Raw genomic sequence first — 24895 nt, 5'->3', positions numbered from 1 at the left:
ACTTTATTTCTAGTTGCAGAGTTTAATGACAAATATTTTCATCAATAATGTTATGATTCTATCATAATGTTTTTAAACTTTTTAAAGGTAAAATTGATGAACTAATTACTTTGAGCCTACTACATGCAGATCATGTATTCTATTCAAGAAGTCCCTAAATTAATTGCTTAATGAAAGCATAGATAAAGCACCCATTGTGACCATTTTCTTGCATGCCTGCCTTTTTAGAGTAAAATGTATTCCTAAGTTTCTGATAACATAGTTTATAAGGAAAAAAATTTTAAATTTTTTTCAGGTTTTCTCAGTCCCTTTTAAATTATTGAAAAATCTTTGAATAAAAACTTTAAAAGATCAGAATAGAAACAGAATGGCACATACCAGAAAATTTATTTAAGTGGAAAAGAAAACATATATACACATATATGCACACACATATAGAAGGGGAAAGAGAAAAGGGAAGATGAAGCATAAGATTTCCTTTCCTTTGCTATGTAACAACAAGATATGCTGATATTGAATATAGCAATAATAGCAACAGCTAACATTTGTAAAGTACTTTAAGGTTGGCAAAGTGCATTACAATAATTGTTTCATTTGAGCCTGACAACCCTTGGAGGTAGCTGTTGTTATTATTACTCCATTATACAGGTAGGGAAACTGAGGCAGGCAGAACTTGTGTTCTCATCGAGCTAGGAAAAATTTGAAGCAGAATTAGAATTAAGGGCTTCCTTACTCCATGTCCAATGCTCTAGCCATTTAGCTGAGTATGACCATACTTTCAAGGATCTTGATTTCATTAGTACGTTCTGTACTCACTATATATCAATCTATCTTCATCTTGTTAGTCAATTTAGAGGAAAAAAAGAAAAAACAACAACCTTATTTATCCCAAAACTAACCATTTAGAAGTTGAACTTATCCAAGCTCATTGTTAGATAACAGAGTCTATTATTACTTTTGGCTTGAGGCCCTTCCAGTTTGATTTCACCCATTAAAGAATGTACTTTAATGGCATAGCCATAATAAAGTCAAGGTCAACTGAATCAGGCCTGGATTTTCAACTTCAAGCAACTTTCCTCAACCCTGTTTTCTTTTTATACTTTCTTCTGTGCTTATTTTCAAACCCTTTTTGCTTCTTTCTCTCAATATCAGATTCTTCTTTGCCCTGCCAAAAAGGTATTTATTTATGAGGATGACCTTCCTAAGTATCAAGGTTGTACTAAACTATTGGGATTACTGAAATGAAATCTCTTAAATGACTAATAACTTTTATGGGGGAGGACTTTAGGGCACCTTTACAAATAAACACTAATGTTGCATTCTGTATATGCATTTGGAAATGTATCCAATTAGTGTAATCCACCATTTTGTTAGATTATTTTTATAAAAGGAATAATAATAATAATATTTTTTCACTACTGGGGGGAAAACTCCATGAAGAGGTGTCTGAGAAAGACTTTAGGAAAGAAAAGATAATACATTAAAAGGCTTTCTCATCAAGTACTTAACTTTTTGTTATTAATATTTTATTTTTTGGATAATAGAATTGCAGAGATAATACAGTTGGTGATCACTGCAATGTGTGTGCTCCAGGGTACTATGGAAAAGTACTCGGCTTTACCAGTGACTGCTCTCTTTGTGCTTGTCCCAGAACCAATGCCAGGTAAATATAATACATCAGATTTTTTTACCTATTAAAGGTAAATGAATGGCACCTTCACTTGAATCTATAGTAGCTATTCATATATAGACAAATGGTTTGAAATTTTTTTAATGATTCAAAGAATTAGCATAAACCAAATGTTATTTATATAGCATAATATATACATTTGCTTTTGCCAAAAATTAAACCATGATATATATGCACCCACTCACACACACATATGTTTAACATCTCTAAACATAAAACTTAAGTATTAGTTTTATTCCTTAAAGGGCACTGACAGTTCTTTATTACAGACCTGAAAGTCTATTATTTCTTTTTTTTTTTTTTAATAGCTTTTTATTTACAGGTTATATGCATGGGTAATTTTACAGCACTGACAATTGTCAAACCTTTTGTTCCAATTTTTCCTCTTCTTCCTCCTACCCCCTTCCCCAGATGGCAGATTGACCAATAAATGTTAAATATTTAAAGTATAAATTAAATACAAAATAAGTAGAAAGTCTATTATTTCAGTAATTTATTTGAGAACTTTTATCCTCAAGGTTCAACAGAAAGTTTTCTAATTAATATAGATCACTCACTAATCTGCTAATATCTTTTTTTCTAAGTTCACATATTTTTCTAACTTCATATATTTGCTACACATTTATTTATTGAGTGTCCCTGATATATACACATAATAACTTGGCATATTGTACATGTCTCTATTACATTGATTACATGCCTAGATAGCATTTTTAAAAATTATTAAGTCAGATATTGAGCCTGTGACATAAAGTTGATAACAATATAATATAAGTTGAAAATAACATTGGATTTATAGTTTTTGTTTGGTTTCTGAGTGTCTATATGTACTAGTTTTGTTAACTTGGATTTTTTGAACTTCAATTTCCTTATCTGTAAAATGATGAGAATAATAATGCTTTTACTTACCTGCTTCTCAGATGAGATAATATAACTGAAAATACTTTTAAAGTATTTACAAATGGAAGTTCTTATAATTGTAATGCAAAGTACGCATCATAAAATGTGAATCTTAAGAGAAATGTTTATGGCACTGGACTTCTAAAAACCCCAAAACAATGATCAACTCTTCTTTCTTTCTCCAGCTTTAGTTCAACCTGTGTCCTGGAAGGGGAAAGTGATTTCCGGTGTAACGCCTGCTCTCTAGGATATGAAGGACAGTATTGTGAAAAGTGAGTTAAGACATCATCCTGTAGTTTTTGAACATGTTTGCATCTTTAATTCTATAATAAATTTGTGGCTTTGGAAGATTATTTTATTATTAATTTATAGGAAATTCTTTATGCATTACTATAACAATTATGATAAACATAAGATATTAAAGTATAATAGAGATATTATTACTGAAATAGCCTAGGAGGCAGTTTAATTTGACACATGAATTAATAATTATGAATTTTAAAGATATAAAGCAAAAGTCCTTCATTTTTTGGTCTGACAAATAAATACCCTTCATTCACTAAAAAAAAAAAAATACTCAATCCACCCTATTGGAAAATAAATATTAAAGAGCCTACATTCTTTGAAATGTTCTACTTGGCTGACTGATGATTATCATGATTATAACTTCTGTGCTTCATTATTTTATCTGTGTGGATAATCAAAGCAGGCCTCATTACCTTCATGCTGTTGTATACAATCTTCATAAGTTACTGTGATCAAAATTAATGTATTACCTATTGTTTAGAACTTAGGTTTGTTGTCCCATAGATGGTAGGCTTGGCAAGGCACCTGCTCCATTAGCATAACTTTTAAGAATGCAGGTACAGCTCTATGCTATGATATTGGTAAGAGTCTTATTTTTATAAAAAAAAAATTTAAGGAAGTGGAAGAAAGCTGTAAGAAATTACTAATTCGAATTGTGTATTTAGTCTTTTTCCCCCCACTTTTCTCCAGGTGCTCCTCTGGTTTCTATGGAAATCCTATAAAGTTGGGCGGGAGTTGCCAACCATGTGACTGTGATCCAAATGGCTCTGTTCACAGTTTTTGTAATACCACTTCTGGACAATGTATCTGTAAGCCAGGTGTGACTGGCCATGCCTGCAATGAATGTGAACCAAGGCATATCCTGGTGGAAAGCAAATGTGTTTGTATGTGTTTTTCTTTTAACGTTTAAAATTTTTTTAATTCTTCTTATGATCAATTTAATTGAATTGTTTGTTAAAAATGGCACAGCTTTGATGGTTTGTATCTCTGGAATCTAGAAAGTAGTATTTAAAAAAAAAATTAGCATTAGATTACTATAGAACAGAATCAACTTTCAGTGGGATATTTTTGAGAAGAGGCAGCTTGTTGTAGATAGTGTAGTGGATAAAGCACCAGCCCTAGAGTCAGGAGAACCTGAGTTCTAATGTGACTTCAGACACTTACCTGTTATGTGACCCTGGACAAGCCATTTTACACAAGAAAGGAAGGAAAATTCTAGAAAAATTATATTTACATGGTGTAGAGAGTAGAATTTTGGACTCATGATCAAGAAGATTTGAGTTAAAGTTCTGCCTGTTTCTTAGGCAAGTAACTCAATTGTTCTAAGCCTCAATCAATTCTCTTAAATCTAAAAATTGTAAGTTTGTTGTTCAGTATTGATGAAGCAAGTTCTCACACTAATGAAATTATATTTATTTGATGTACTGGTATGTTCTTGTACAGCCAAACTTTGGGAAAACTATCAAGTTTCATATATTTAAATTACTTTTATAATTTATACTATAAATCTGTCATGTACTCTGGATGAAACAAAAGTTCAGTCAGTTCAGTGGAAGAAAAAAATGTATGACCAATTGTGCCATTCAAACTCCTATAAATTCTGTAACTTAATATTACAGATTTTTTTTGATAGATACAATTTAGCAACAAAGGCAACAAAAATCAGATAGGAAATTTGAATGATTTTATTCATGATAGTAACAAAATCTCTGGAGAAAGTAGGAATAATATATAAATATGTGGTTGTAAGTTCAGGGTCATTACAACAAGGAATTTTCTATGGTTAAAAAAAGAAAAGGTTTACAGTAATCTGTTCCATTAGCACCTGATAAAAAATTGAGTTATAGTATTTCTGGGAAATCTTGAAATCTATAGCTTAGTCACAAAAAAGAAAAAGTTTCAGAATTAATTGGAATTGATCAAATAGTAAGTTTAACTTGATAGAAACAACATGTATTGACAAAGAAAATCCCAACAGCTTTTCCCCCCACTGATTTAACTGTGATATTCAGTTCAATCTTTTGCCTTTTGAATATATTTAATGATCTTTGTCCCTCACAACAACTTTGAACTAATTTAAACATCTTTTTTTTTCCTTTAGCTTGTGATGATGAATGTGTAGGTGTATTGTTAAATGACTTGGATAATATCACTGATGCTATTTCTTCTGTGAATCTCACTGGAATCATTCCAGTCCCACATGGAATTTTATCCAACTTGGAAAATACAACTAAAAATCTCAGGGTAAGTGCTTCAATTATGAAAAAATACTGAGTTGAACAATAAATACAGACATATTGATACATTAATTACATTTATATTGGTTGGTGAATACATCCATGATGCTTGTTCAGATATATCTACATGTGTATATAGAAATGGTTACATATACATGTAAATATCTGTAGATGCAGAGAGATATACATGTACATATATATGTATGTTTACATTTGTAGAAGATACCATATATTTATGTATTTGGGTTGCATGATAATTTTTTCTGCTTTCAGTTAAATATATATGTATGAAAATTTTAGTTTGAATACATCTAGCTAAACATATGGAAATGATGATAAATTTTCTATAAGAGTGACCACTTCAAAACAATAATTTGAAGTCTTTCATCTAGTCAATTCACCCAAAATTTACTGAATGTCAAATATAGAACTGCTTGACTAGTATCATCAGTTTTATCAGGTTTTTTCATTTAAAATCTGTTTTAAAAAATATTTCTGCATATTCAAAACTTAATTTTTAAAATTGATTTCTATAGAATTGTTTTCTTTTGCCACGTTAATATATGAGTTATGGACAAAGCACTTATTAGTATGGATTTGTGTTATCATGATTTAAAACTAACAAAATGAAATTAGTATAGCTCTCAAAAAAGAACTTCAATTAATTTTTCATTAATGTCATTCTAGCAAAGGAATTTCTGTAATGAAAGGAAATCAGTAATTAACAAAAAAGACTACAATGAAAATCTATGGAAGAACTAAAAACTTTTAATTAAAAAAATTGTAATTTGTTTCCTTTGCCCCTTGCAGGAGTCATTAGCAAGTAATAAAATGACAGTTTCACTGGAAAGGGCAAAAAAGCAACTTGAAGGCATTTCAGAAGACACAGAAAACTTGCAGAAAGAGGTGAATAACAAAGCCTCATTACTTTTGTGAAGATACACATTTGAGAAGCTCTTCTAGACTGATGGTGTCAAATTCAAACAGGAATGGTTGACTGGCTTGGGGGGAGGGGGAGAGGAGGTTAGGGGTAGGGGACATTGCATATTTACTTAGAAAACTACAAATTAGTATTTCATTTATATTGTATTTTTATTTATTAACATACCCAAATTATATTTTAATCTGGTGTGGAAATTTTTCTTGACTTTTTGAGTTTTGACATCTTTGTTCTAGGGGAAGTTTCTCTGAATTGTTTGTTAAAGAAATGAATTTAAAAGGTGTAAGGCCATTTTGTTGTAGTAGAAATAGCACTGGTCTAGAATTCAGAAGATGATTTCCTATTCTCACCATGTTATGACTAGATGGTGTTTGTCCTTTGTTCTCAAAGAGGATCATAATATCATGGTCCATGATATACAAGTGGATTGGATTTAGGTGAGGGAGGGCTGGGCAAGGTCACCTGGCTCACTTTCACCTCCAGAGACAGAGGGTCCAATGGCAAGCTATAGACCAAGATGACTGGAGATGGGAGACCTTGGCCTAGATGGATTACCTTGGACAAATCAGCCAAAAAATTCTAGAATGTTTGCATTGGAATGACCCTACAAAGTGGTTTAGCTAGCTGTGGAGCATGGTGGTTAAACGATTTGTAATCAGGAAGATCTAAATTCAAATTCCATCTTAAACACTAGTTGAGTGAAGTTCTCTGTGCTTCAGTTTCCTTATCTGTAAAATGGATACCTATCTTCCCAGAGTTGTTATGAGGATCAAATGAGTTCATCTATTTTGTAAAGTACTTTGCAAACTTTGAAGTACTAAATAAATGCCAATCTGCCTCTGTCTATAGAGGCTAAATGGCCATCTTTTTCTTTTTCCTATTGAAATTTCAGTACGGACTCTACAAAGTGAGCCCCTAATAAATGTTGATGAAATTAAATACATCTTGAATTGCTTTTCTCTGCCCTCCTACAAGTAATAATATTTCTCTAGATCTTATTACACACTTCTCAGTATATAGCTAAGAGGACTAAAATGTAGGCTAACAATCATCTCATCTTACAATTTACTGTAAAATGGATTCAAAATCCTAGCTGTGTGTCTTATCTTGGGCAAGTCAGATAACCTCTTTGAACCTCAGTTTTGTCATCTGTAAAATAAAAGAATTAAACCAGATGATTGCTAAGGTCCCTTTAGCTCTAAATCAAAGGATTTAGATTTAATACATATTTTTGCTACATGGTTAATCTTGCTAGTACATCTTCAGCAATAAATAATTTTCACAACTAAAGTAAAAATATTGGTAATGAACATCATCTCTTCCAGTTTCTTTGTCTTACAGGTGAAATAGTGAATGCCAAGATTACAGTCAATTGTTTAAGAAATTAAAAATAAGTTCATTTATGTCCATCATAAATGCTTACTTTGGCCATTATATTATTATGCATTAAAATACTAATCTTTTGTAAAAACTTTAAAAATAGATTTTAATAATCTTATTAAACTTAATTTTTGTAAACTAATAAATAAATGCCAGTTATTATAATCTGATGCTTTAATTTTAGATATGACAAAATTCAAGGCCAAAAATGTTCAGCAATCTATTTAAAGGGCTACAGTTATTTAGCTTCTCCAATATCAATATATCCTTTTGTAGTTCATTTGAACCATAAAACTATAGTCCTTGCTTACCTGGGAAAGGTATTTTACTTACTCTAAGCCTCAGTTTCCATTCTCTGTAAATAGAGATAATATAATTTTTGCATTGCCTATTGCTCTCATAGAGCTATGGTAAGTATCAAATTAGATAGTGTAAGCACTCTTAACATTTTACCTAGTGCTTCAATCAATCCGTAAACATTATTTAATACTTATTCTGTGGCAGGTACTATGTTAGGTACTAGGAATATACATACCAAGTATAAAATAATTTCAACAGATACATATAGAGGTATATATCAAACAAGTAAAAGGGAATAAATATAATATAGTAAAAATTAAATTATTTGGAACAAAGTATACCAGCCACTAGCTGATCAGGAAAGATTTCATACAGGAAATGGAATGGCACAGAAAGGGGATGTAGGAGGACAAGACAGAAGGCCTATTTTGTTGTTTTACAAGTGTAAGAGGGGGAGTAATTGTGAAGGGCATTAAAGGTTAAGTAAAAGAGTTAATATTTGATCCTAAAGGCAATAGGCAGCTATTAGAAGTGACTGAGTAGAAGAGTGACCTATTATATGTCTGTTTAAGGTAAATTATTTTGGCAGCATTGTATGGGATGGACTGGAATGATGAGAGACTTGATTCAGGGAAACTATTTAGGAGACTGTTACAATAATCTAGCTAAGAGATGATGAGAGCCCAAAATAATGTAGTAACTATTTAAGAAAAGAGAAAATTTGATCAAATGCAAGAGATGTTATAGAGATGGAAATAGTAGGTTTTGATGACTGAATGGATATGTGGAATGAGGGAAAATTGAGAAATTGAAAATGATATCAAGTTTACAAACCTGGGAGACCAGAGAGATGATTGTGCCTTGAATAAAAATAGTGGAATTTGTTAGTGGCATTTGTGAGTTGTTTTCATTATGTTTTAATTAAAGCTTGCACATTATTCCTTACCATGATTTTATTTTTTATCAGCTCACCCAAGTGTTAGAGAGCAGCCAGCAGTTGAATGTCATCACAGAAAGAATACTGAAGAAGAGTCAAGATTTAGCCACACTTATTGAGAAACTGAGGACTAATATCAAAGGTAGTGTGCATAATATTTAATGTTGAAAATCACATCTATTTTTTTAAATCTATTTTGTTGTTTCTCAGAGTAGCTATGAGAACCAAAAATTTCACTGTACTCCCAAATTCATTTATATTTTTGACAACATCCAGCTAAGAAAACCACTTTTTGTCTTATTTAAACTTGACTCCATGGTTTAGCCAAAAGGTTAAAACTATGAGTTACTCCTTATTTTAGAAATCTAAATATTTTCTGCCTTTTGGGGAATAATTTAATTCTACACATTAAGAAGTACAGGATAAAGACATAAGGTATTGTGTTATACTAAAATGAGGCATTAGGGGGCAAAAGTAAGCTAAACATATTTGAATGAAACAATAATATCAGAAATACAGGTAGTTCTAATGATCTTTCCATACTTTTGTCAATGACTTATTAATAGTTCGACTCATTTCCTTTGTAGTCATCGTTGAAGAAGCAATACTTTTAAATGAGAGCTGGAGTGTCAATCCACAGCTGCCCAATGCTACTTTGCAAAACATGAGAGAGGACATTGAATCCATGCTGGAAGTCTTACAGAAAAGGAATCTCATGCAATTACACCAAAATGCTACTGCTGAGCTCAAGTAAGTCTCATAAAGTATAATTAGGAATATGAGCAATCATGTATCAACATGGACTTTCTTACTCTGGGCATAAAAAAAGGAAATTGCAAATGAGAGAAAGGGGCAAAGAATTGTCACAACAAATGGTTACATTGTAACAAGTCCTCATTTAGAAATAAAATAAATCCATAGAGAAGATTTGAATTAGAGAAACATGCAAATTAGGGGAAATGCCAAGTAAGGCTAAAAGTTTAGGACAAGCTAATGTATCAATAACATATAACTCAGTTTTATTTCTTTGAGTCACTTTGACAAAGAATAATATGATTTTTTTAACGTAGAAATCATGTGAGGGTTTTAGTGGGCTATAAGATTTGTTTTGTTGGGGACCAAAAAAATCCCTCTATTGTGGCATTAAAAGAAATATAAAGTTCAAATTTAGGAAAACCATACTTTTACAGGATGAAAACTTCACTGGTTCATATTAGTATTAGTTATCCCATCCACACCACAATCCATAACCTGTGGATTAGGAGGACAGTGCCCCCACAATCTGGAATATCCATGTAAAGTTTTTTGATTGTCCCTTCAAAGGAGAGAAGAAATCTGAATTTTTTCTTTTATATCATGGGCTATTTAAGTACCTTTTTGTAAAATGTGAGTTAAGTATTTGGTCATAGGCATTTTGTAGGTATTTCTTAAGTTTCTACATTTTTTGTATCATCTGCTGGCCTTCTGTGGCTTTCATAAAACTCTCCCCAAAATTCCCATTTGAAGTAATTTCTCATACTGATTCATAATAATTTCTCATACTGATTCATAATATGTCAAAACAGTGATGGGAAAGTCACAATATGGAGGGAATAACTATAGTTTGTTTAATTCTAGACCCTATCATTTAGAAATTGCTAAATTGGCATTTAGGGGCTACCTAGGATAGTTGGAAGATCCAGAAACATGTCTTCCAATTCCCAATTTTAGGAAATTTTGACAGTTTTCCTGCAGAAGAGAAGACTTAGGAAGTACACAATAGTCATCTTCAAATTTTTAAGAGGTTATTTTAAGGAAGAAACATTAGCCTTGTTCTCCTTGATTCTGCAGGACAGAACTAACTCCAGTAACTGGTATTTAGAGGAAGATAACTTCACATTACTTATTCAAAATACAAAAACAAAACCCAGCCACCTTTCAGACAATTAGAATTATCCTGTAATAAATGGGCCACCATGTAGGGTAGTGGATTCCCCATGTCTGAATCTTTGATCATTTATCCAGGAGTGGTGACTGTATTAGATGACCTGTAAGATTCCTCTGAATGCAGAATTTTGTGACATAGAATGTACTTCATGGATAGGAGTTTTTTCCCCAGAACTAAGCACAATGTCTTCTATAAAAAGGCATTAAAATATCTATTGAATTGAATTAAGTTAGGTAGTAGAGAAAAATGATATGGATTTTTTCCCAGAACTAAGCACAATGTCTTTCATAAAAAAAAATAAAAAAAACAAAACAAAACAAAAAAAAAACCTATTGAATTGAATTGAATTAGGTAGCAGAGAAAAATGAAATAGTCCATACCTTCAAGTAACTTCTGATGACATAGATCATAACTTTCAAGCAAATGGAAAATTAGTGGTCATCTATTCTAACTCTCTCCTTTTAGAAATGAGAAAATTAGGACCCAGAGAGGCTTCATGACTTGTACATAGTCTCATAAGTACTAAGTAACAATTCTGAACAAGTCATCTGATTTCCAACTCACTTCTTCTCTACTTCACTCCTCTGCTGCCACAGATAAATAACTAAAAGGTGATTTGAGGAAATAGCTGGGAGGGAGATCAGGTAACCTTCAGGAAGAGGTAGCATCTTGAGGGAATTTAAGAATATTTTGAAGCCAAAGGTGAGGAATGCATTTTGAGTGTGGGCTATGGAGGCAAGAGTTGGAGTCTTGAGTTCTATCAGAGCTAAGTTTAACAGCCAGGTGGCGCTACTAGCTGCTATCTTCATCCTATTTGGTAGGAAAACTCTGGAGCTAGAGATTCTCATTCTCAACCTGGTGATTAGGAGCTTCCTCTCAACCAGGGAGATAATGCTGAGAAAATATGGAACTTTTCATGATTATCAAAGAAAGAATGGCTTTGATCCCTCAGTTCTTCTTCCCTCTAGGGGAGTAATATTGATACTACCTATTTCGTTGATTTGTTAAAATTGTTTAGGGGCCCCACTTTTAGAAAACCCCATATTCTCCATAAATTTTGGAAATTTCAAAGAACCCCAGTCATGTGACCTCAACATAACACAATTGAGTGTTCACAAGGCCAATGAACATGTTTTACCATAGATAATACTTTGTTTTAGGTAGAGAATTGTGCACAAAAGCAAAGCACACAATTCCTTTGTAGTAGTAACAATGGATAACAAAATATTATAGCCACACAACCTCTCCTACACTCTGGCAGTCCCTAGATGGCATGTAAATTGGTCTAAACACAGGAATACTTGGATAGACTATTTAAATCTTTAGGGCACTCTACCTGTAATGGACAAAGGAGTGCAGACAATATGGGTCAGTTCCCAAATGTTGTTCATATCAAACATCCAATAAAACTTGTTCTTAAATGAAAATTGTGGATCAAGACTCTTGGAATGGGGTATGAACTCCTGAAGGTCAGTGCTTTTACTAATCTTAACTGAACTTTTACTAAATGGAAAACCTAAAAGAATATGTAAATATTAGATATAATTATTATTAGTGGGCATTACTCTTTCTACTCTAGAGAAATAGAATTTTTGCATTCTCACATCAAGAAAACTCAAAAACATTTTTGTGGTTAATTTCTAGACTTGGTATGGAGAGACCCCTATCACTTTTTTATTAAAGCAACCATTTACTGATCATTTGTATCATTTTAGAGCTGCCAAGAATTTATTGATGCAAATTCAGAAGAATTATCAAAAACCACAGCGAGATCTGAAGGAACTGAAAGAGAAAGCAAATAACTACATTTTGGAGTATAGCATCAAACTACAGGAAGCACAAGCTTTAGTTAATGAAGCAGATGCCAAAACCAAAGAGACCAACCGTCTGTTGCTTATTATCACTACTAATTTGAAAGAATTAAATGTGAGTATGATCAAATTGTTTTAAAAACTGAGAAAACCTACTATAAAATTACATTGAAAACTTCATAGTGAATCTGAAAATAAACCTCTTTGTATTTTCACTATACTCAAGTATAAAAAATAGAGTTTCTATACCTCATTTATTTAGTACACCATTATAGAATGTGAGTGTTAATGTCCTATAAAACAAAGCTTCTTAAACTGTGGCTTGTAACCCCATATGGGATCACTTATTATAAGTAAATGCTTGATTTGTACATTTATTTTATATACCTATATACTCAGGGTCACATAAAAATTTCTCAGGCAAAAAGTGCTGAGAGCAGAAGAACTTTAAGAAACCCAACTATAAAATACTTAGATGCCATTATTAAATTTGTAATGGAGTTTGGTAGTAAAAGGACTTAATCTATCCAAACCCCTCAGATTTAAATGAATACATACACACACATATATTAAAATTTTTAAATATAATTAAGTAAAAATACAAAATAGTTGCATAAGTAAACACATCTAGGAAAAAGGGGGTTTTATGAAATTTTGTATTAACAGATGATTTCTCTTAAAGGATAAAAAACTGCATGTTTTGGAAAACCAAAATTTGTCATCTACCTTGATTGAAAAAGGGAAAGGACTTATAGCAGTTATTACTGCACTTGCAAAGGATGCCAAAAATGCTACAGAGGTAAGTGCATATGGGAATATATTTGTAAATATTTATGCACACACACAAAAATACACATTAAAATATTCATTTATCTGTATAGAAGTTAGAGCTTCATCGTGATGAGCTTCTCTTGTGGAGTGCCAAAATCAGATATCATGTGGATGAATTAGTCATGCAGATGTCTAAAAGAGAAGCCCTTAACCTTGTCTATAGGGCAGAGGATCATGCAGCTGAGCTGATGAGACTGGCAGATGTGCTAGATAGGTAAGTCTTTTGAATGATAAGGACTGGGCATGCTATAAACTATTGGTTACTTCTTAAATTTGTAATTTTACAATTTTGTAAATTTGTTTACAATTTTGTGTAATGGTTTGTGCTTTTTTTTTTTTTTCATTTGTGTAAAATTTGGGGAAACCCGTTAATATTTGAATAGACTGCATGCTCTGGGTTCATGCTCCCAAACCTCACCTACATAGACAGATAGGATCTCCAGAGCACCAAGACATTTCTTATGCTGCTAAACTTTCTGGTGTACTCTAATGACTTGGGAAGTAGCTTTCTGAAGCTATTTGTCAAGACAGTCCTCACTGGTATGCTTTTATCACTACCCTCCCCCCCAGTGATTTTCAATTGATATCAATTAGCCAGACTTAATTAGCTTTTAGAAATGTATATTGTCTTTTTCTTTGCTGGGGGGGGACAATGAGGGCTAAGTGACTTTACCAGCTAGTAAGTGTCATCCATCTAGAAACTGGATTTCACTTCAGGTCCTCCTGACTCCAGGCTCAGTGTTCTATCACTGTACTATCTGTCTATCCCAGAAAGGTATATTTTTCTAAGGTAATAAAAAGAACAATTCGTGAAAAACTTACCTCCAAAAGTCTGTGACACATTTTCCAACCAGTACATAAAAAGTTTGGGGGAAATGAGTGCTGAAGTCCTTGAAATGTTTCTCTTAGAGGCATAAATTCTCTGCTTAGTCTCTTCTGGAGCCTTGAAATCTGTTTCTTCTTATCATGTCTAGTCTGTCTTCCTTTCCTGATATAGACAGTATTTCTAGCCAGTGTTTTCTCAGAAACTCTGCTAGATTTCCAAATCCTCAGACTCTTAACCCTGTCTAGTTCCCAACATATTCCTTCTAGTACAGGTGTAGCCCATGCTTGCCTCCTCATTTCCAACTTGCTGCCTTGCTTGGGCAAGCTCCATAAAGTGTGACTCTAATCAATCCAATCAAATTTCTTCTGAAATATCACTCTACTTCACCAAATGGCTTTCAAAGACATTTAAATTTATCAAAGACTTTTTGCATGTAGCTAGTGGGTGCAATAGATTGAGTGCTTGATCTCACTCTGAGTTCTGAGTGCTTAAAAATCCAAGTTCAAACATGACTCCAAACACACACTTGTATGACTCTAGGCCTGTGTGACACTTAACCTCAGTTCCCTCAACTGTAAAAAGAAAATAATAATAGCATCTATGTCCCAAAATATTATAAGAATCAAATAAGATTGTATTTGTAAAGCCTTTTGCATAATGATTAACAAATAATAGATATATAAATACTAGCTATTACCATTTTAGTGTTATAAATGTTTTATTATAAATATTTGCTCTTATTATTTTTAAATTATTACACATAGTCTGAAGCATGTGGTTGACTAATTCAATGGAAATCTAAGCCTTGTTCATATTTAATGGAATACTCAAATGTGCTCTCACTTGGACACGGTATTAGGGTTTTAGTATCTTGTTATTTAACTGGAGTAGGGTAATAGTCTACCACCTTACATTAGAAATGTGATATTACTAGTTCTTATTGATCGTTAGTAGTATTACAAATTGCTGATCACAAATTTCACTAAATAGTTGTCTTGAAATGTTGGAATCTTTACAAACTGTTAAGTCATTAGAGTTGATAGAGATAATAATTATCTAATTTAGCATGGTTCAGTATCACTGATCTGATCTTACAAGGAGATGTTTTGGGCCAGAACCTGAAACAAGGTACTAAGTAGAACTAATTGATACAATGCTTGTGTTCAGACCAGTACTCATTGGAGTTCACACCTTTGGGAGATTCACAAAGTAAACTTTGTAACTTTGTGAATTCACACCTCCCTTAAGTGTGCCTCCAGAAGGAGGAGTCAACCTTTGGGAGATGATATATAAGAGTAGAGAGTTCAGCTGAATTAGATTGGAGAAGAGCACGCTGGGACAGACACAGAGCACTCTGGGAGATTGAGAGCCAGAAGCCCTCTCTCAGAGACAAGAGAGATTCGTTCCATTTTCTAATTGGCTGGCTGGTGACTGAAGGACAAACCTTTGGATTTGGAGACATTCGGAGGGAGCTCTTGGAACCAAGCAGAGAGATAGGCCTCAACTAACCGGGCTATTTTGGAAGGAGAAAATAAACGTTTGCATTTTATCACCTGGCTGCATTTTGAGGTGATTATTACTTTCAACTGCAACTAAGGTTGCCTCCAGAAAACCTCCCCGAGAAACCTGCTTTCTCCCAGAGAGAACCATTGTATTTTAAAGAAGAAAAACACCACATTGAAGACATTACTCTTCTGAATCAAGTCCAAAAGCAATAAGATTTGGTATTTACTTGATGCTTTAAGGTTTGTGAAGCATTTTACAAAACTTATCTCAGTTTATTCTCCCAACAATCTTATGTGATAGATGCGGTTATTATCTCCATTTTATAGTTGAAAAAACTGAGATTGAGTCAGATGAAATGACTTGGCCAAGATCATATAGCTATTAAGTAGCTGAGGCCAGATTTGAATTCTGGTCTTTTTTATTCCAGATCCACAGTATCCATTCTCTGACTATTGCACCACCTAATTGCCATAAATATAAAATACCTTTGTGTTCCCAGTACTTCTCTTTGGGAGGATATAAAATAAATGAATACACTGTCCTTGTCCTAAAAGAGCTTATAGTAATCTTGTAGACCCACATACTATATCTTTGGGGCACTAGGAAAGTCTTCAGCCTTCCAAAATACCCACTCAACTCACTATTACTTCACATTCCAATATTTTTGTTAAATATTTTGTGAATTTTACTCACTTTGGTTCCTTAAAAAATGTATTAATTAAATGTATTGTCTGTTGTACAATATAAATTGTACTTGTCATTTATGCCACAGTATACTTTCTTTTTTTTTCCAGACTATTTTCTGATATCTGGATATCGGATAGGAGATTAAGAGGTTATTATAAACACCAATAAGCTGAGAAGGGCACATAAAAGAGATACCTGGATCCCAAGAATGGGCTTTATCTCTTTGATAGTTTTGAACAGGGCCAGCTTGTTAACATAAGACTTACTAAAATTGTTAAATCACTTATTTATTTGTGCAATACACAAATTTGGTACTACATCATTTCTTCCTTCTTTTCATTCATCCCTAAAAAAAGAAGAAAATGCAAAAGTAATTTTATTGAATTTACAGCCTAGTTATGCACTTGATTATTTAATGTATGAATGGTAGAGGAAATTGAACTCAAAATACAAATGATTATCATCTTGTACCTATAAGTCACTGAATTTTACCAGCCAAATGGTTGCTAGTAACAAATGCTGATGTTGTTTGGAGGATGACTGCCCTCAATAACCTGAGAAAGAAAATGAAGTGATTTACTCTGCAGACCTAGGGAATGTGTCGATTGTCAGATTTCATTTTCTAGATAGAGAGTGGTATAAAATTGTACCATCCACCCTTTGGAAAGTTTGTAAATGAATTGTTGCCTACTGAAAATGAATTCCAACTGATTGAAATATCAACTGATAAGCCAGAAAATATCTCAAGTGAATCCTATCAAATTAAGACATACCTGTGAGTGAGAAGCAACTTTAGATGTGCTTAGCAGAGTTATTTGAAAATGTATGAGCTATTTTTCAACAATAAGGTGATTCAGGACAATTCCAATAGATTTGTGATGGAGAAAGCCATCTGCATCCCAGAAAGAGGACTATGTAGACTGAATGTGAATCACAACATAATATTTTCATCTTTTTTTGTTGCTGATGCTTCTTTTTTCTCATCCCTTTTCCTTTTTTATCTGATGTGTGTGTGTGTGTGTGTGTGTGTGTGTGTAACATGATAATTGTGGAAATAATTTTAGAAGAATTGCACATTTTGGATTGTTTATTTGGATTTTTTACAGTGTGGGGGAGGGAGAAAAATTATTACACAAGGTTTTTCAAGGGTGAATGTTGAAAATTATTTTTACATGTATTTTGAAAATAAGAAGCTATTATTAAAATTTTTAAAGAAAAAAAGAGAATGTAGAACTAGAGAGATAACATAGAATGGGTAGTAAAAATCAGTGTCCTTATGCAAGGTGCATTTCTCCTTCTCACCTATTACTGTTTATCTATTTGTATGCTAAAGGCCTAGAACAAGAAAATGAAAAATAGAACTCATAGTGCTAAGAGTGTTGGATAGGAGCAGTAAAAATTGTGTAGTGCAATAAGCCCCCATTTCATTGGAGGAAGTCAAACAAAATCATGGTTAAGCATCTGAGATTGTAAGAATTAAGGGTCTGTCCTTACCCCTCATATAGTTCTTTTAAGTTTAAAGGAGATAAAAACAACACTAGGCAAAAATATTTTGAATATTTATGTTGTTTTTTCAATTGTGGCAGATTTTTGGTGACTTCATTTAGGATTTTCTTAGCAGAGATACTAGAGTGGTTTATCATTTCTTTCTCCAGTTTGCTTTACAAATGAAGAAACTGAGATAAACAGGGTTAAAGGATTTGCCCAGGGTCACATAGATAGTTAAGTGTCTGAGTCCAGATTTGAACTCAGATCTTTCTGACTCCAGTCCTGGTGTTTTATCCACTGTGCCAACTAGTTGCCCTGAAAAGTTACAGTAGGACCTTTAAAATCAAGGTAACAAGCAATTTTAGCAGCCTACCACACACTATGTTAAGCACTGGGGATGAACACAAAGAAAATCAGAAATAGTTTCTGAATTCAATTAATAATCTAATGGGAAAAGGGAGAGGATAAAACATGTAAATAATCATATAAACAAAATATGTATGGGATAAATTGGAGGTAATTACAAAGAGAAGCCACTAGTATTAAGAGGTGTCAGAAAAGATTTCTTGTAGAGGGTAATTTTTTGTTGAAACTTGAAGGAAGCCAGAAAATTAAAAAAAAAATGAGAAAGGAGAGAATTCCAAGCATGAGAAATTTCCATAATAAATGCATGAAGTTGGGAGATGGAACTTCTTGTATTCAGAATAGCAAGGAGGTTAGTATCACTGCATTATATAGTATATGGAGGAAGGAGTAAATTTAGAAGAATGGAAAGGAAGGACTAACTTTAAAAGCCAAAAAAAAGATCTTATATTAATTGCTGAAAGTAGGGAGCCACAAGTCATTTACTGAATAGTGGAGTGACATGGCTAGACCTACAACTAGGAAAATCATTTTAGCAGCCAAGAAGAGGACAGATTAAAGAGGAGAAAGGCTTGAGGTAGAGAGAGCAATCAGAAGATTATTAAAATAGTTCAGTCAGGAGATAATGGAGCAGCTGGTTAGTATAGTGGAGTGGAATGAGTGTAGAGTGAGGAAGACTCATCTTCCTGGGATCATAACTGACCTCAGACATTTGCTAGCTGTGTGACCCTGGGCATATCACTTAATCCTGTTAGTCTGTTTCCTCATCTGTAAAATGAGCTGGAAATGGCAAAACATTCCAGTATTTTTACCAAAATAACCTCAAAAAGAGTTACAAAGATTGAATATGATGGAAATGACCAAACAGCAGGTGAAGTGTTAGGGAATGCACCAAGGTGGTAGTAATGTCAGGGGAGAGAAAGGGGCACATAGGAGAAAGATGTGGGTAGAATCAATAGGACATGGCAACAGATCAGATATTGGAAAGAAAGAAGGAGGTGTTAAGGATAACCTTTAGCTTTTGAGCCTGGATGTTTGGGGTGATGATAGTATTCTCAACATAATCCAGAAATTAGGAAGAGAAAAAGATTTGAAGGGGAGGAGATAATTAAGTTTTGGAGATGTTGATATCCAATTCAAGATATCCAACAAGAGATTGGAGATGTGAAATTGGAAGTTCACAGAAAAGTTAGGACTAGATAGAAATCTAAGGATCATCTGCATAGAGGTGCTAATTGAATCTATGGAAACTAATTTAATACCAAATGAAATAATACAGAGAGAGAAGAGTAGAGATCTCAGAACATAAGCTTGGGGAATAGCCATGATTAGAGGGTCTTGGGTGGAGATCCAGCAAGGACTGAGGAGTGGTCATTCAGATAAGAGAATCAGGAAAGAACACTGGTCTTGAAAATCTAGAGAAGAGGGACTACCTAGAGAGAAAGGATGAAAAGATTACAGAGAGCTCAAGAAAAATGAGGATTGAGAAAAAGCCATTCCAATTGTCAATTAAAAAAACTCTTTATTAATAACTTCTGTGAACAAATTTTATGAGCTAATTTTATTTGATTAATATATAGTAAAAGTTTTCTAATTTTGTTACTTTGCAGGGGCCTTACAGATGTAAGAGATATTTCTCTCAACGCAACAAATGCTGTCCATGCCCATTCCAGTATCCAAAACTTGATTGAAGGTGCAGAAAAATTGGCTGTGGAAGCTCTCAGGAAAGCAGAAATCACAAATTTGGTAAGGAAGAAACATTGGGCTTTTAAGGTTTGTATTTAGGTTTTGCTACTTAGGACCTTCTTTTTAGGAACATTCCATAAAATACATAATGGTTGGATTGAGAACCTCAAATTTGTGCTTAGCAACACATTATTTAGTATTATAATAACAAAAATGATTTGGGAAATAATGATGTAACTAATATTCATATAGCACTTTACATATTGCAAAAAAATTCATTTTGCAATATTATGATTCCCATTTTGCAAATCAGTAAACAGAGGCTGAGAGTCTTGCACAGTCACAAAAAATAGTAAATGTCTAAATCAGGTCTTCCTGACTTCAAATCCCAAGACTCTATCCACTAAACTACAAAGCCATTTACAAAGAAAGAAGAGCCCTTTTATACTATTATTTTCTTTTCTACAAAGTGACTATTATTCCAAGTAACATTAAAATATTTTTATGCATTGCTTGATTTTGTTATTGATGACTGATTTGTCTTTATGATTTTTAATACATCTCCTCCTCTTCTATTCTTACTGTTGGAGCAAACAACCGAACAACAATAATGAATCTCAAAATGATCATATCTATTCAAATTTAACTATTTAGAATTATATTTGTATAAAATATTGTCATCAGTTTCAGCCCCATGAAAATATGCCGTGCAAATTCAAATAATGGGACCATGTCAGGGGATCCATTTTTGGTACTAATCAAGACCTTGATTTGGATCAGAGTAAAAACCTGGCACATAATACATGAGCTTGAATGTGCCATATATCTCATCTTTTTGTGCCTCCAGTTTCCCTGACTCTAAGATGGGGATGATAATACTGTACTTAGTTTCTCATGGGGAAGCTTCAGAGAAAGTATTTTTAGACAGTAGGCTTGTTTTAATAAAATAATTACTCTCTCCAGCAAGGAATTTGCTCACATGCATTTATCATGTTTGGCTTGATTCTGGTTTTCAGTCAGTGGAACCTCTTCTTTCTAATGGGAAAGTAGCTCTCCAGCATGGTGCCAAACTTCTAAAGGAGGCCAACAATCTGGATGGAAAAACTAAAGGTCAGTCACTTAAAATGATCTTGTTCAGTTCCTTATAAAAATGAGCAAACTTATGGAATGAACTATAAAAACTGCTATTGCCTTTTCTCCTTCTGATGAGAAGGGGCCATGACTTTTTGAAAATTTAAAGGACACTCTTTTCCATTTCCGAAATTTAATTGAAAACTATAAACATTTTCCATCACATTTTTTCCGGTTCAAAATCAAGCAAATTCTACTTACTAAATCACAGCCCATGTATCTGCTAAACTATGCAGTCACAGGTTTCTTTCCAGTCATTGTAATCCATCTTGATAATTACAACAAACATCGAGTTCTTCCTATCCTGATCCCCTAGAGCCTTTATTACCTGTCATTCTTTTACACATTTAATCATATCCATGTTTAGTACTTTATTGTATACTGCCATTCACTGTTTTTTCATTATTTCATAGATATAAATATTGACTCCCAACACTATCATCAAATAGGAACTTTGTTTTGCTTGCTCTTTTGACTATAATAAGTGGTCCTATTTCTTATTTGTTTTCCTTTCTACTATATAAACATCAATTGAGACACAATATTTATTAGTATTAATTCTATTTCTAAAGGGTATTGCTCCATGAACATTAGATAAATTTGATTACCTACAATGATTATCCCTGATTATTTTTCAATCAACAAAATCCTTTGTTTGTGAAGGGGGAAAATAGCCTTCAGTATTGTATATTCTAGTTACAATTGTATATTCTAGTATTTTTCTAGTTATTTCTTTTGTATCTTCCATAGAACCTAACATAGTGTTCACCTAGTTCCAAGTAGATGCTCGGTCAGGTCACCCTATTTCAATTGCATAATGTTAATTTTATTATTGTTTTTCACAATATCTGAAGTTTTACTCAGGGCAGCAGATCCTTTTAGATAGCAGAATCACATATTATATGCTTTCTAGGCTTCATTTGTCATTTCTTTGAGAAATCTAACAAATGAAAATTACATGTTTGAAGATAATTTGAAAACAAATCATATATCAGTAAAAGCTTACCAATGCTAATGACCTGGAATGTACTTGTCACCTTAACACGTTCTTTAAATGTTAAGTCCATCAGAATATTTTCCCCCAGAAACAATGCAATGAGTTATGATCAAATATGTCTCCTAGTCTTTTTTTTCCCATAGTCTCATAGCTGCTGTCTTCTCCCATGAATGGATGAAAGCACAACGAAAATAACAATTATTTTCTTTCAAAGTGACAAAACATGTAGAATTGTTTGTGTCATCACATGAAAAAATAAAGAAAGCATTGAATATAAGCCCCAGGAGAAAATGGAGGGGAGCTATACTCTGTTTATATAAAAATGAAGAGTATTTCATAGCCTGTGAAATACAAAATGTCATGGCTGTTTATGTTTAATTCAGAGCTATCATCTGAAGATAATGCATTTCAGCAGTGATTTAATGTTATAGCAGCTCCTTAAAATCCAAATGTGATAGTCTGTTATAAATGAGGGGGAAAAGTAGAAAGGATTTAAGAAACTTTTCAAGGGAATAAAAAAGGACTTCTGGTAGAGAAGCAGTAAGATTAATTTTTACTTATTTTCTTTAGTCTGAGGGATGAAAAAAATCCTAGAATTGAGCATAATTACGAGTGAATGACAGATTATGAGTCAGAAAGAAGAACTTCAAATGAAGCTTTTTGGAAATTAGAGAAGAAATATCAATGAGATGTGAATTAAGGATATTGTATATTTACCTTGTAATACTTTCCCCTGGGCCCAAAGGGATTTTTCTACAGGTATGGGAATCAGAAGCAAGCTCAGCTGAATCTGAATACTGATATCCATAGTGTGGAATCAAGTCAGGAAAGCTTCATGACTAAACTGGACAGGACACTTAACTTATCTTTTCTTTAGTTTTTCCATCTGTAAAATGAAGTGGTTGAACTTAATGACCTCTAAAGTTCTTTCCAGCTCCAAGTCCATGAACCTATGAAAGGCCAAGCCACAAATTCTTAAGACGAATGTTTCATATGATACATACACACATGTACACACATATAGACATGTGTATGTATATGCAGAGACACATCTGTGTACACACACTCCTTACGACAACACAGGGAAAAGTGAATTAAAGTGCTAGCCAATATTCCCACCTTGCACTTTGATTTCATGTCAAATGATATATTTTTCACCATAACTACATGGTAAGCACTCTTGCCATGCTTAAACATTCTCTTCACCCAGGCTAGACTTTGTCATTATATCAGATATCTGCTTACTTCTTGGGGTCCAAATATTCCCCCAAAGATTTATAGTCATCCTCAGCTGCCCCTAAAATTGTGACAATAGAAGGAACTTCTTTATCTCTGCTTCCCATAGCATCTCATTCTCTTGACAGGAAGGATACTGGTGAGTCTGGAAAAAATTTGAATTGTATCTTCCTCATGTGATCTATTTTGTACACCACTGAGCTCTGATTAAATTTCATAGGAAACTTTTAAGAGGCATTGCTAGTGAGGAGGTCTGCCATCAAAGTCACAGAGGCTTAGACTAAGAAGATACACTTAGTCTTAAGATTCATTTAGACCAAGAAGATTTCCATAACCAGTAATGTAGGACATGTAAGCATTGTGGAGGGGGGAAGTCTTATTATAATGATCTTGTAATAACAAAGTAAAGCTTTTACTTACATTTGTTTTTGGATGAAAGTTTAGTTTAAAAAATAATTTTAAAAACATGTCTTTTTGTTGCCCTGATAGGTGTTATGTCCAAAATGAATGAATTGAAGAAAAAGGTAAACAGATTTCAGGAGCATGCTCATAAGCTTACTAAGCAACTTAATGATTCACTGCTGATGCTTGGAGTGATGATGCCTGATGGTAAGTGAGAGGGATTTGTCTTGATTTAATGAAAACCTCATTGCAAAGCCATTACCGACAAAGCATAATAAAGTCCTGTCTGAAGACTGATTAAGAACCCTTGTTGTAAATGAGACTGGAGACTGATTTAGTATCTTGCTGTAAAAGGCATCTGAATTGGGAGTGATGATATTCATTTTCTGTGATGCTAGAATCTGTACTATTAAATACAAAAGACCAACTTATAGATTTTATATAACCATTAAAATGCTTAGCTTTGAAGTTTGTTTTTTTTTTTTTACTTATTTCAAAACTTCAGAGATTTCTGATTGCATCCATATCTATGCTCCATACACACTTTAGAAGATAATCAATGGGCTGTTATGACCCAGAAAAAAATGTTATCTGGAGATTAAACTTAACTAGTGATATAGCTTAGACAACCTAGTTCTCACATAGAAGACATGGAATCCATAATTAAAAGATCCATCCACAGATCTTCAATATATTGGAATGTGCTAGACATGATGGCATCTGATGGCATAGCCTTTGAGAGCTCAAAGAGAGCTACTTCTATACCTTGATGAAATTTCAAAGTAGGACCTTGAGTGAAGGGCACTCTGTTTTTCTCTAACAACAAAATTTGCCATTAACATTCTCTTTAATGTTAGGTTGCATTTTCTTTCACTTTTCTTTCTTTTTGTGTGTGTTTCTGTAAACCTTTGCATAGAATCTTGTTTAAGCAAGCAATCAACACTAAGGGCTATTTATATATCTGGCACTGTGCTGAACCTGGAGGATACAAATTACAAATACTGCCTCAAGGACCTTATTTCTAATATGCATAGTGTAAATGCTTAATAAACTAGTTGAACTGATTTTTTAACATGCTGTCATATAATATATATGTACATATTATATATGTACATATATATACACACACATATATATATACACATATACATATACATATATATATAAAATGTAAGAATATATATATACTTACATTTTATATTATAAAAGGAAAGTATCCCGAGGGATAAGAAGCTTGTTAAACTATCAGAAAGTTAAAAAAGAACTGATGCTCTGTTTTTCTTTAATCATCAGAGATTTACATGAGAATGTTAA

At 33.0% G+C, this 24895-nt stretch overlaps 1 protein-coding gene across 1 annotated transcript in view; it reads left to right on the top strand.

The window, feature by feature from the left end:
* LAMA1 (laminin subunit alpha 1) overlaps window positions 1-24895 on the top strand; it is a 183702-nt gene that overhangs the window by 107257 nt on the left and 51550 nt on the right. The window contains exons 30-42 of the mRNA XM_051970426.1: window positions 1545-1663; window positions 2776-2862; window positions 3587-3780; window positions 4998-5140; window positions 5944-6039; window positions 8721-8832; window positions 9278-9440; window positions 12333-12543; window positions 13111-13227; window positions 13310-13473; window positions 19740-19875; window positions 20832-20925; window positions 23669-23788. Coding sequence (XP_051826386.1) covers window positions 1545-1663; window positions 2776-2862; window positions 3587-3780; window positions 4998-5140; window positions 5944-6039; window positions 8721-8832; window positions 9278-9440; window positions 12333-12543; window positions 13111-13227; window positions 13310-13473; window positions 19740-19875; window positions 20832-20925; window positions 23669-23788 — 1756 coding nt within the window. The remainder of the gene's footprint in view (window positions 1-1544; window positions 1664-2775; window positions 2863-3586; window positions 3781-4997; window positions 5141-5943; window positions 6040-8720; window positions 8833-9277; window positions 9441-12332; window positions 12544-13110; window positions 13228-13309; window positions 13474-19739; window positions 19876-20831; window positions 20926-23668; window positions 23789-24895) is intronic.

This window comes from Antechinus flavipes, chromosome 1 (assembly GCF_016432865.1).
Source record: "Antechinus flavipes isolate AdamAnt ecotype Samford, QLD, Australia chromosome 1, AdamAnt_v2, whole genome shotgun sequence".
NCBI classification, from domain to species: domain Eukaryota; kingdom Metazoa; phylum Chordata; class Mammalia; order Dasyuromorphia; family Dasyuridae; genus Antechinus; species Antechinus flavipes.
This window is presented reverse-complemented; position numbering and strand designations above follow the sequence as displayed.